The 14,022-nt window shown below is 44.3% G+C and overlaps 1 protein-coding gene across 2 annotated transcripts in view; it reads right to left on the bottom strand.

The window, feature by feature from the left end:
* CAPN1 (calpain 1) overlaps positions 1-14,022 on the bottom strand; it is a 54,441-nt gene that overhangs the window by 23,577 nt on the left and 16,842 nt on the right. For both annotated transcript variants that reach the window (XM_054989905.1, XM_054989898.1), the window contains exons 2-4: positions 12,893-13,171; positions 9,382-9,451; positions 7,953-8,071 (exon numbers count right to left, since the gene is read on the bottom strand). In XM_054989905.1, the coding sequence (XP_054845880.1) occupies positions 7,953-8,071; positions 9,382-9,451; positions 12,893-13,159 (456 nt within the window). In that variant the 5' untranslated portion in view covers positions 13,160-13,171. The remainder of the gene's footprint in view (positions 1-7,952; positions 8,072-9,381; positions 9,452-12,892; positions 13,172-14,022) is intronic.

Below are 14,022 nucleotides of genomic sequence, written 5' to 3' on the forward strand. Positions count from 1 at the left end.
CTGTTCTAAGGTAAAAATCAGGTAAAGGAAACTGCAGACAGTTGAAGAAAGATGGTACAAGACTCCTGAATAGGGATAACATGCTTCACTTTATTCAAACACCTTTGTGAAGCTTGGGTACTATGCTATTATACTACAAAACTAACTAAAAAACCCACCCACAAACCAAAAAATGTTACATACTCGTAAGTATTATAACTGGATTTAAACTAAAATATCATAGTGAAGCACGGATATTAAACTAGTAGAATAAATATGTATGATATCTGCATAGCTATGATGGCGTTGAACTGCAAAATTGAGCGACCTGGACAGAATCTCTAGAGACAAATCTCTCATTCTTTGGGTGGAATCCCATCAAAAAGATGGCATGTACAAAGGGGGGAGGGGAAATCCCCCCTCCAGCCACCGCCACAGCCCTCCAACTCCCCTCTGATGTTGCTCTTGGGATACCCTGTCTCCCAGGAGCATTTCAGAGGGCATTTGGAGAGGGTGGTGGAGGGTGGTGGAGAAGCTATGTCTCCGTGTATGGAATTTTGATGGGATCCAACCATCTGATATACTCTTTTTTTTAAAGCAAATTTCTACTGCTTGTGATCAGAACAATTGACTCAAAAAGAAATGGACAAAAGTTGATAAAATCTTAGAAGCTTGAGGGAAGAGCTGAGCAGGGTCTGGTTCACGCCCTGTATGGGTTCATTGCCCTACATGGCTCTTTGTCCCTTCGGCTGGCATAGCTGTAATAAATAATACAAATCAAGAACATCTGCTGAACTGTGTCAAGGTACAGAATATGCCTTCTCTTTGCATACCTTTTTTTTGAAATGCAAAGAACATTTTCACATTTTAAATTGGCTCTGTTGTGAAAGTTTCCAATGCAAATGAAGGAGATGGACAGTCCTTTTGAAAAACTGTAAAACATGGAATAGTGAAACTAAAATGTCCTGAGGAATGGAGGCAGTAGCTTCTCCAAGGGCATTCAAAAAAAGCCAGTCTTCACTATGTCCTAGGGCTTAACTAAATGTGACATTATCCTCATGTATTCTTGCTGGTACAGTGTGGTTATCAACTACAAAGTGGGGCCTGGAATTCTCCCAGAATTACAATTGATTCCCAGACTACAGAGATCAGTTCCCTTGGAGGTGTCAGTCGCTGGCAGTTAGGTCCCTCAAGCCCTCCACAGTTAACATGCAGGTGTTCCAGCTGAAGTAGCTTTATTGGGATCCATACAGTATAGGTATTCACCTGAAGGTGGCAACTGGCAGAAGTGACAATTCAAACAAAGGCACTGCTAATTATAGGAAAACTTCCCGCCCTCCCGGGGTCCACTGACATTCTGACGTGAAACCCCAAAGAGGCTGCATGGGAACAGATTAGTTTAGACTACATGAAGTACAAAGGAAAATATCCCAGTCTTTGGGAAAGTTACAATCTATAAAGAATACAGTATACAATTCTGGCAAACAGCATTGACCAGCAGAAAACAATCATGGCAGGTTAGCTGGCATACATGACAGGAGGAAGTAACAGCTTCTGAGAGAGGACTCTATGGTGAACCCAAGCTGGATTCGCGGGTCAGGGGGAGCTTATCCCAGGGTCCATCTTCCTAACAAAACACCAAGTTCCCTTCTAAGTCCTGGCACTGGGGTAGGAACCAAACCTCAGGCCTAACCAGTCAGTATGTGAGAGACAGCAAGATGAATCCCAACCAAAAGTTTAAAAAGGTAGCACAGGGCCAAACTGGTCTGGACAGTGTATGCAGATTGAAGCTGTTGAACCAAAGAGACAGGTATAAAATGTAATTGATTTATCAATATATTACTAAAATTATTAAATTAGAAAGTGTCCACTGAAGGGTAGATAAAACAAGAAAGCTAAATAATCTAATACTAAACATACGTGCTAGAGTATTTGGTCAGCAATGAAAAATCCAGCATCCGTTTCCAAACATCAAAGCATGACTATAAATCCAAACAGCCACAAAAAAAGGAGTCATGTCCAGATAGGGATGCCAGCCCCCTTCAACCTCTCTCTGGCCCCACTCACCTGGCCGACGGGGGTGGGGAAGTTTGGGGGGGGGGGGGAAGACCAGGAACCACTGGAGCACACAGCAAAATGGCACAAGCACATGCTCCTGAGGCCCCAATGATGTACTTCCAGTTGAAAAACAGAAGCTATGGGATCTCAGCTGGGCCAAATCGGTCCCAAACATAGTGAAAATGCCACGGGGACCCTGCAGCTTCTAGTTTTCAACCAGAAGTGACGGCATCTGGGCCTCCAGAGCAGACTTCCTGTCTGCCTAGTGATCCCCCACCCCGTCCCCTGCTTTTAAGGTAAGAAGGGCTCGCAACCCTATGGCCAGATGCCAAACTTCAAGACTGAGACGGCAAAAGGCATGGTCATGTCAGAGCCAAGCCCAGAGCAACTGCATAGCCGACTGAACCAACCTTTCTTCCCAAAAGCCCAACTAGAGGGAGTGATTGATGTAAGGGCTTAATTCTCTGCAGCTGAATCAAGCTCTCACACCAGCGCCCTTCCTCCCATGAGAACCAAGGTGCTCAAGATAAGCGAACAAGATGGAATGTGACTTGGCCATGACGACCTTGGGTGCCTTGACTCCCTTACTGAGCAGTTTCACGGGAGCCTTGCACCTGTAACTGATAACACTAACAAGCTTCAAGGTGGCTCTGAGGATGAAATTATCCTTTTCTCACAGGCACAGGCCAAGGATTTTACCCAACAGGCTTTTTGCATATTCTGGTTAAGCAGGTATAACCCAAAGTAGGCTTGTTCACTACAGACTCCACAGCATCACATTCCTGCTCAGCTTCTTCCTCTCCCCAAACTCCCCCTTCCCAGGCATTGCCCCCAAATCTCCAGGAAGTTCCCAAGCTGGAGTTGGCAACCCTAACAGGTATCCACAGATGTCTGTGCATGTCATGTCATCCCTCTTCTTTGACTGTGTTTCCTCTCTGTTTTCATGTTCCTCGTTAGTATGATTGCACACCAACATGTCTGGCATTTGTGTACCTCCAACTCACTGACAGTAGAGCAGAGCATGAACTCTAGGTTAGATTTACACTGTGGCCGCTCTATCGTTTTTGCAAGACACTTGCATTTCCCAGTGGGCACCAGTGTTTTTATGTCTCAAAGCCAAGCTACAAGTGACACCTGACACAAATTGGACACTTGTCAACTTCCCTCAAGTTTTGATGGGAAATGTAGGCATCCTGGTCTTGCAGCTGTCATGGAGAGCCAAGCTGTAAAACCAGGACACCTACATTTCCCATCAAAACTTGAGGGAAGCTGACAAGTGTCCAACCTGTGTCAGGTGTCACTTCTAGCTTGGCTCTCAGCTTCCATGTGGGATGGAAGCCTGTGGATAGTAGCATTTTTTCCTAATTCAGCAATGCATGATTTCATTCACACAAACCACCAGGCATTATTACTGATGCCATCTTTTGGCCAAATGATGACGACCCTTATTTTGATAAAGGTAAAGAGCATGCTCAAAACTGCAAGGAGTCGTGGGATAGCAAGGAACCAGGTGATGAAAGCTCCAACCAAGAGGTGTATTTGGGGAGCAGCAAGAGAATGCAAGGATAATCGCAAATGTGGCCTGAACAGCCAATCTCTCAAAGGTACATGTCAGCCTGTGTGTGAAGTGACCTCAAGAAACAACCGACTTATGGCGACCTTAACCAGAGCAGCTGAAAAGACAGGTGAGAAGCAGAGGTTGTTTGCAATTACCTTCTGCAGATTCTTCCTGGTTGTCCCCCATCTAAATACTGGCCCTGCTTAGCTTCCAAGATCGGACAAGATTGGGTTAGACCATGCTATCTTATCTCCTTTACACACATGTCTGGTTAGTCCCTGAAGAGTTCTCCAAGCTCCCTCTCTTCAGTCTTGCTGAACTGCAATCCATCAACTAACTACCCATCACTGTCACCTTGCATCTCTCCCACTTTTAGTGCTTTTCTCTCCTGCTGCATTAGAAATGGTTACATTTCCAAAAGAAAGAGGGTCGCCGAGGCTCCATCCTTGCCTAGAAGCCACCAGCTTTTATCTGGCAACCCCAGCCCCTAATCTCAGAGGTGCAAGGGACAGCCAAGGGGCTAAAGAAAATCCATCTTAAATTGACTCCTACGCATTTAAGAGAAGTTTGGCCTGCAGGAATCTGTGGGTTAAGCACGGCACAGAGTGAAACACCGAACTGCTGTTAAAAGGGAAGCCGCAGGAGGTGGCTCAGAAGCTGGCTGTGATTTTTTCAGTGGAAAAGTAAAAGTACTCTCTGCACATGTTCAAAAGCAGCCCTGTGGCATTCTGCAGAAGTTCAAACTAAGCTCTGCACAGCCATCTCACCCAACATGCATGCTCTCCTGCCTACGCCTAACCCAACTGTGCCCAAGGGTGGAGACAAAAAGCAGCCTGCTCTGCACCACATGCATTAGACAGGCTTAGGCTGTTTACCCTGTGGGTACAGAATTAACAGCACTTGAACCACCTCGGCAAAAAGGGGGTGGGGTGGGGTTGCAGGATGGTTTCCTTCTTGCTAAGCGCCACACCCTTGCCATGCTCCTCCCACAAACAAGCATTTGTTAGAAGGCAAATCACCCGCAAGGTCAGATTCCAAACCAGGGTGGAGTCTCAGGTAAGGCTGAGTCAAAAATAACAGACCAGGGCCGTTTCCAGACGGCCCCCCGCCTCGCGAAACGTCGCGCGTCGTCGCGCGTCGTTGCGCAGAAAACGCGAAATATCACGTTTTCTCGCGCGAGTTTTGCACGACGTCGCGCAAAACTCGCGCGAGAAAACGCGATATTTCGCGTTTTCTGCGCAACGACGCGCAACGACGCGCGACGTTTCGCGAGGCGGGGGGCCGTCTGGAAACGGCCCAGGTTGTCGCTACTGGCAGCAGACCAAGCAAGGTGTTGTCTCAGGTGGGGGAAAACATAAAGAGGTGCATTCTTTTATTTAAGAAACAGGTTTCTGGGCAAAGGGAGAACACCAGTTCTTACAGGAATGGGAAGCTGGTGTTTGCAAGAGGATAATTCTGTATTTTCTATCTAGAAATGGCAGTCAAAACTAATGAATAATAATAACTGTGGAATTTGGACTTAATGTTCTACAACAGCTATTAGTGGGAGCTAGTAAAAAGATCAGTGACAGTACACTGGAAACAGATTTTTTTTTTAAAGGAAAGCAGTCAAACGTAGAGCTTTGACAACTATATTTGTGTCATCAAATAAAATTTCTAGGCCCTGTGTGGTCAAAGAAGCTAATTCCTTGTTAAGGGAAAATGCTCAACACTTATCTAGGAAAGGACAGCTTATGGCAGAATCTGCACCACACTTTACCTGCACCACATATTACCTGGGAAGACTGTGGGATAAAGAAATAAGGCAGCAGGCAAATGAATCCTGGATGAATGGCAAAGTTAAGGAGAGATGGCCAGGTTCAGTGTAGGATGACAGGTGTAAGGACAGGAGACCATAGGAAATGCCACCCCACCACAAAACCCTTTGACCATTCTCTAAAAGAAAGAACAGAGGAAAGCTTTTGTTTGTTTTTAAATGTGTGGGCTTTTCTTTTGATTATGGATGCTTGTCTTTTAGACCCTTGCAACTTACTGTTGCACTGCCTTGAGTCCAAAGAAATAAGGCAGGATATAAATATTCTACTCAAATAGATACACAATAAGACATAGAGGAAAAAGAAACAGGAAGAGAGTTATAATGGAATGGCAAGGGCCCTTTCCAGCTGCAAAGTCAGAAGGGATCTTACAGACTATCTAGTCCAACCCCTGCTCAGTGCAGGAAATCCACCAAAGGCCACCCAGTCTCAGCTTGAAGCAGAGAGCTGGTTCTTTTGTCAAACTGGTGTCTGAATGTTCAACTGAAATCTACTCTCCTGTTAACTTCTGTTAAATCTAGTCTAAAGTACACATTTTTGCTCTCTTCTGCATGAGAGCCCTTCTGATTAAGCGACATCCACAATCTTGCAATGTGTAGTGCTTCCTTTACAGGGGGAGTGCATCTATTTCCAACGCTGCACAGAAGAACCAAGGGGCTTTGTTGTATACAGTTTCTCTCTTCTGTTTTCTCACAAGGATCATTGCCAGAGTGCACGCATGTACATACACATACTATGTAATGTAATGGATATTTCCCACAGATTGCAGGTTCTATCCATTTATTGTGAAATAACTTAACCTGCAAAGAGAGTTTTGATCTTTTGGTTATAGCTGTCCTAGGGAAACGTTAAGGGATTTTTTTTCTGACTCCTCTCCTAAAATCCCGTGTAAGCATTATTCAAGCTGAGCACCCACACAGGAGGCAAACTTGCCTCGGTGGCGTCTTTCTTTCTCCCTCACTACTGAGATTAGGAATGCAGGTCAGTCAGAACTCAAAGCAAGCAGGAGCATTTCCAGCAACTGTAAACATATTTTCTTGCTTTCATTTCACAACTAAAATTTCAGCCTTGAATATGTTACTTCCCAGAAATGTTTCAAACTTAAAATAAAGTTATGACTCCAAGATTTGAGGTGTTTATGTTGTGTTGAGATCTGACTGGCCTGTCACTCAGGCTTGTCTGGTGCCATGTACCCTGGGAAATGTAATTCTGAAGAGATGTTTATTAACCTTTTTTATCTTTTATTCTGTAAAAAACTGGTGTAAAGGTATAGAAGATTCTCTGATGTAACTGTTCTTTATGCATATGAGCTAAGAAGAGCATGCATCTGAGCTTTATTTGGAAATAATAAAACCCGTATTTCTTTTGTATCACTGTGATCGGAGTCTTGGAATATATTTGGGTAAATGGTAGTAGGGAAATTTATAATTGGCAGCAGAGTACTATTTTAAAAAATTCCCTTATCAGGAAAAAAGTACAAAAATTGTCCTACAATCAGACAGCATTTAGACATCAAGTCACGCACACTGTATGCCTAAATGTGCATGAACCTGGATTGTCCCCAAAAGTGTGTGCACCCATTGCTTCTCCTGCTCCCTACTCACTTGATGAAGGAGCTTCTTTTCTAGTTTCCTTCCCCCACAGAACAGGTTTTTAAAGCAGAATGGAATCCAGGCTTAGAATCCTGTTGGGTGTGTGCTGATACCCAGATACCTTCATTTCAGACTTAGTCTGAAGCCAGGATTGCTTCACTGCATACTGCTCGAGAAGGGAGAGGAGAAAGATACACATGCAAGCCTGGCAAGAAGCTGTGATCATGCAGGTTAAGTTTCAGTGTCGTCCTGGTGTGATGTCTCAATGCAGCCTAAACTATCAACAGACAAAACATGAACCTCTTCAGCATTGGAAAGACAGGCGGAATACTCAGGCTGCATCTGATGGATAGGACTCTGGCCCCACAAAACTTTCTGCCATACTACGTTTGTTAGTTTTTATGGTAACAACAACAACAACATTCAATTTATATACCACCCTTCAGGACAACTTAATGCCCACTCAGAGCGGTTTACAAAGTATATTATTATTATCCCCACAACAATAATCACCCTGTGAGGTGGGTGGGGCTGAGAGAGCTCCACAGAACTGTGACTTGGCCAAGGTCACTCAGCTGGCTTCAAGTGGAGGAGTGGGGAATCAAACCCGGCTCTCCAGATTAGAGTCCCGTGCTCTTAACCACTACACCAAACTGGTACCACCAGATTCTTGGTTGTTTTGGCTGCAACAAACTGATGTGACTAATTAAAGCTAACACTTGAAGAATGACCTCTAGCAATTGATTGATACTCTGTTACAATTGAAATTTTATAGTACTAGTTGCTTGAAAAGGAAGGCTCCTGTTAAAAAAAAATAGGAAATTATGATGTTGAATTTTGCATCCAGTATCATTTTTTTTTAAATTTACACAGTTCTTTTGTGCTGTACACACAGCTGTACTCAGACACCTCAGATAAAACACCACATGGCAGATAGCAAGACAGGCTCACCTGGAAGTGGAAAACGCCTGCATACCCGTTTTGGAAACTCTGTCCATGGGGGACCACGCGATGCAGAAGGGGGTCATTCAGTGTGAGTGAGGCAATGGCCGCCAGGAGCCAGCAGTCACCTGGTCAGAAATGAGAAGGAAACATTTTTGTTACGGAAATTTTTTAAAAAGCACTCTGCTTTAATTTTATTTTCTCTAACAGCCGTCACCCTCTATTAATTAAGACACCAAACTGTGGTTATATATTCTCCTTATTTCAGTGCTTTCCAAGAACTATCACACCATACTTCCTAGCCCTGTATCCAGCACAGTAAAAGAGGGAGGTGTGAATTCCACAGGCAATGCTTGCAGGACTCCAACCAGAAGAGAGGTGGGAGGGTTCATCTCCTGCAGCTGTCTGGGAGCTTTCTTCAACAAAAGGCCTGTGTGAGAGCTACAACTACACAGGAAGCATTGGCAGTAGAAAAGTAACCTCTTATGCACAACAGGAGCTTTGAGTCCCCACAGGCACTACAGAATTGGGGTCACCAAAAGATCAAGCTTGCATTTACAAAAATACTTGCAGGGAAAGAAACCTAAGGTCTTCAGTCTTGTTTGGACTTCTGGATCACTTTTCTTCTTTCTAACAAGGTAATGCCTTGTATTTTTAGGGTGTATTAGGCCTCTGACTACTGCATGCTTCTCTCATCTGCCTCAAATGTAAAATTCATCTTTTTGTCTGCAGAGCACGTGCCTTGGATAATGCCTGTTATTGTCCTAGAACTGGGATGTACAATATACAGTCCATGGCTGGAGAACCCCATCCCAGCTGAAAGATCCTGAGCTTCTTGCTATGACATGCTGAGATATGGTAAGGAGTTTCAGGCAGGGTGAGAAGAGAGATCAGAATGCCAGCTCACAACTTGGATATCCCCCACCCATCCAGAAACTCCTCACTGTGTCCCTTCTGGGATCAGCTGAAGAGTTTCAGAAGGGAGGAATGTGTTCTGACCCAAACCCCCCTCCCTACCCCGCAATCAACTCTCACTGCATATCCAGGGATGCAACAAGAATTTTAGGGAGAGAATTCCCATTGGGGAATGCATGCTGATTCCTCAATGAGAAACTTCACCGTTGCATCCCAGGTACTTGAATATATAACTGGGAAGTTTCTTGCATTTGCAAGCACTTGAAGGGAAGCTTCCTCTATGAATTGCCTACCTCATTAATTTTCAGGACTTTAAGCTTGTGAATTATTTTTTAGAACCAACACTGTACATCCTTCCTGCTATAGCACAAACACCATACTTTCACTGTACAGAAGGCTAGGGAAGAAGGTGGCCAATGAAACCAAGGGAAGAACAGGCGGAAGAAGCAGGGTGCAGCATCTCCCACCACTTCTTCAAGAAGGAAACAGAATCTTTAGGCTCCATCTTTTGAAATTTCCTTACCCAGAGCTCCTTGACAGACATCTGTACGGGTGGCTCCATCCACAATGAAGAGCGGGTTGCGGCACATTTCCTGAAATATACATTGAGGGGATTTGCTGTTGATGGTATAAACACTGGCAACACTTCAATTGCCAAGTCATCATTTGTGCTATGTTCCAACATGCAAAGCACTTTTAGAAATCATTACTTTCTTTGCCTCTGTGAATGAAATCTTTATTTTCAAGGCCTGTGAATGAAATTCTAATGGGAACATGGAACATTTGCGATGCATAAACTCTGCAAATACTTTTTCATAATTTCTTGCATTCTGCCTAAGTTATTCTGATATGAAGCTATCTGGTTGAGCCCTGGCAGGTGTTGCTCACATGCTTTCGAGCTTATCTGTACAGCAAAAAGGTTAGCAACATGCACTTTAAAATGAAAACCCTTTGCAAGATCAAGTCTGCACCCAGCATCACATTCTATGGATTTTGTTTAGGAAATGTATTTAGGAACTTTCTGCCTTCTATAGAACCACAGCTTCCATATGACCCGATTGTTTTCATTTTACAGATGTGTTAAATACAGGTTGTTGGTGAGATTTAATCTTGGCCACAGTCTAGACAAAAGGCAGGCAAAACTGGAAGATGCTCTCCATGGTTTCATTCTTTCCCAAGAGAGTAGGAGGAGGAGAGAAAACACCTTTATTTTTGTCTTTATTTAGATATTTGCAATTTTACTATTCCTAGCTTACGGTTGCCAATAGCACGGAGAAAAATGCCCTATCCTTTCAAAAGAGGTTTAAGTGTGCAAACTGGCAGCTGAAGCTTTCCATGGCATGTTAGTAAATAACATCACCGGTAAATAATGTATCTTCTTTGTTCTACCACTGCCTGGTTAAGGGGAAATTATGCCTTGCTGGAACTATTTCAAGAGTGTGCAAGACAGTGTGCAAATACTGCTTTTCCATGTATGGACCTCCAGCCAGTTAAAACTGAAATTGAGCTAAGCCAACCTTTCCCTCACACTGCTCCACAATTATACATAACACTTGGTGTCAATCAGTTAGATAGCCAGCAGGTTTAAGGAAATAGTACTAACTGTGCTTATATACCACTCTTCTAGACAGATTAGTGCTCCTCTCTGAGTGGTGAGTTATTATCCCTACAATAAAGCTGGGGAGCTGGGGCTGAGAGGAGTGGCTTACACAAGGCCACCCGCTGAGCTCATGGCAGTAACAAGATTCAAACCAGCAGAGTGCTGATTCACATCCCAACTGCTTATGGAACTTGATGCAATGCACCATTAACTCACAGAACTCATTGCCACTGGGTGCTGAGGTGCACACTGGCTATACAAAGTGATGTGATAGACATATACACCATTGGTCCTGAGATGCTCAGGAGAAAGGTAGGTCTATACATATTTTAAATAAATAAATAAATAGACGAATATCAGTGGTTATTCACCAGGATAGCTCAAAAAATGCTCTATGTTCAGAGGTAGTATACCTCTAGAAATTCAATACTAGGGTCAAACCACAAGAGATGGTTAACACCGTCCTATGAATATATGAAGTTTCCATACACCATGTCAGGCCACTGATCTGTCTAGCTCAGGCATCCTCAAGACTTTTCAGCCTGTGAGCACCTTTTGAATTCTGTCACAGGGTGACAGGTACAACCACAAAATGGCTACCATGGGAGGTGGAGCCACACAAACAGAGGAAGCCCTAGAGTAGGGGAAAGGGCGGGGGGGCACAATTTTAAAAATACACTAGGAAAGAGGAGTGAAAGAGAATAAAACAAATACTGTGGTGGCAGCTGCCACATAAACATTATTTTAATTTGCATAGCCAACTGGATCTCTAGAGAACAATCAGAAGCCCTGCTGGGCAAGAGTCCCGCCCACTTTCTAAAAACACTTGGTTGGCACCTGGAAAGGTGTCAACAGGTGCCATGGCACCTGTGGGCACCGTACTTGGGACCCCAATCTATCTCTGATTGGCAGCAGCTCTCCATAGTGTCAAGCAGAGAAAGGCATTTTCCCAGCACCTGCCACTTGAGATTTCTTGACTGGAGAGGCTGAGGACTGAACCTAGGAACTTCTGAATATAAAGCAGATGATATCTCACTAAGCCATGGCCCTTCCCCCCTTAACTAGGCAGCAGAACAAAACAGAGAAGCTTCTTTGTCACTCCCTTAAGCTAGCAAACACACCTTGTTTGTGAAGTTGCTAAGAGTATCTAAGAATTGGGAGGGATGCAAATGGAATCTCTTTGGTCTCAGCAACAGCAAGGTCCCACACTGTTCCCCTGGTTTACTAGCTGGCTATTATTTGTAGCTGCCATCAGTCACCACCCTTCCCCTTTGCAGTACAAAATATTTGACGGAGACATGAGATCATGTCTCATTTGCACTACATTTGGAGGGGAAAAGGTACAGCAGGAGTCTCTCCTAATGCTTAGACATTTCTTACCTTCTCCCAACTGCACTGCAAATAAGAAGGGGTGTGTACTTCTAGATGTGCTGCTCTGCAGAGCACCAGCTGCCCCTGCCCCTGAGCCCTGGATTTGTAGACAATGAACAGTATCCCAATCAGTCCAGTGCAGAAGGTATAGTTTCTCCACACTCCTCTGCATTCATTGCTGCAGCTCTTTCTAATCCCTGCAGGGATCAGTCCCGGAGCCCATGTGGATGAAGAACAACATGGGAGGGGACTGGAGTGAGAAGGAACAAGGAGTTGAAATTGCTTCCTCTTCTGCACACTTGGCTTTCTTGGGGGAAAGGTGCAATTCCATCCCTTTGTCCCTCCCCACTTCAGCCTAGTGACCCTTCTGTTCCTCTGCATGGATCATGCAATCTCATGAATGATCTTTCTGGGGTTCAGAAACAGCTGTAGCCATACAGAAGAATGGGGGAGGGGGACTCCACATGCATAAAAAGGCTGTAACTACAGCATGTTGGATCAGACTACTGGTCCATCCAGTCCAGCCTATTGTTACAAGCAGTGGACAACCAGTTGTCCTGGAAGGTCAAACAAACAAGGCACAGAGGTTGAGGTCGTCTCCTGCTGATGCCTCCCAGCACTGGTATGCAGAGGCTGGCTGCCTTTAGTAGACTCTGATGGACCTCTTCTCCATAAATCTGTCTGCCCTTTCTACAGTTATCTATGCTCTTGGCCATCACTACGTCCACTGGAAATGAATTCCAGAGTTTAATTACTCATTGAGTAAGTTGTTATTTCCTTTTGTGTGCTCTGCTATTTCCCAACAACTTCATTGGGTGCCCCTGAGTTCTAGTACTATGGGAGAGGAAACAAAAGGTCCCTCTATCCACTTTTACCACCCCATGCAGAATTTTACCAACCTCTATCAGGCCTCTCTTTAGCAGCATTCCACACACAAATGGTAGGACACCACCTGATAGGTCAGCATAGACATTTTTACAGCCAATGGGAGAAAGACCAGATGTAGGAAAAAAATAACTCCAGATAATGAAAAAAAGAAAGAGCCTTTATATTAATGCCTCACCGTAGGCCGTTTCCACTTGACTCCATATGTTTTGGAAGAATTTGGTCCCAGTTCTTTGAAACCCAGGGAGGAAGCCGTAGGAGGGAACGTGTCATCCCGGAAAAGAGTTCCGTTCTGCAAACATTCATTCCGAATTCTCTCGTAGTCCTGACTAAGGAATTTCACTGCATTCTCATGTTTCCCCAAGCCCAGCTCCTTTGCCCTCTGCTTCTGGACCTGTGCTGAGACGCCGGTACAGTAAATTGGTACAATGACCTCTTCTGCCATCTTCAGCGGTTACTGAAATAGAGGAGACAACATGGAAACTGCATCTTGGCCACAGTAAAGAGATGCTTATTCAGTGCAGTATGGTAACTGTCAAGGGAATTAGATCAGGGCCAGGGTAACAGTGAAATACACAAGAGATTCCCCCTGCCTCATGATCTCTAGCTCTCATGGTTATGAACATGAGGAGGAACTTCCTAATGGAGAGAGCAGTTTGAAAACAGACCCAGTTATTTAGTAAGGGGGTGGCCTCTCCCTTGCTGGAGATCTTCAAGAAGAAACTGGACACCTGTCTGTCAGGAATGCTCTTGTTTGGATTTCCTGCACTGAGCAGGCCACAACTGCCTATATTTATACTCTGCTTTTCTCCCAATGGGGTCCAAAGCAGCTTACAACATTGTTCCCCTTTCCTCCATTTTATCCTCACAACATCCCTGTAAGGTTGGTTAGCCTAAGAGAGACTGCCTGACCCAAGGTCACCCAGCAAGGTTCCATAGCAGAGTGGGGATTTGGCCCCAGTTCTTCCAGATTGTAGTCTAGCATGCTAACCTGTATATCATACTGGCTCTAAATGCTCCTTCCAACACAATGATTCTACAAAACATGTTTTGGAGCTATGGCTACATTTGCTAAAGCCTCCAAAACACAAGTGTAGGACTGTTTATTTCTTCGGTAAAAGGACACATGCCTAAAGAATTGTTTGGATTTCAGAATCATCCACTATAGAAACTTTTTTTCTTAAAGAACTATGGTTCAAAACATGATGGGACTTTTTAAAATATACCTATGTGAACCTTGCAGAATACGTTGTTCTGTTCTGGAACAATACCAGACAAGAAATGGGGAGAATTCACAAATTGAGATTC

Source organism: Eublepharis macularius, chromosome 1, assembly GCF_028583425.1.
Source record: "Eublepharis macularius isolate TG4126 chromosome 1, MPM_Emac_v1.0, whole genome shotgun sequence".
NCBI lineage: Eukaryota > Metazoa > Chordata > Lepidosauria > Squamata > Eublepharidae > Eublepharis > Eublepharis macularius.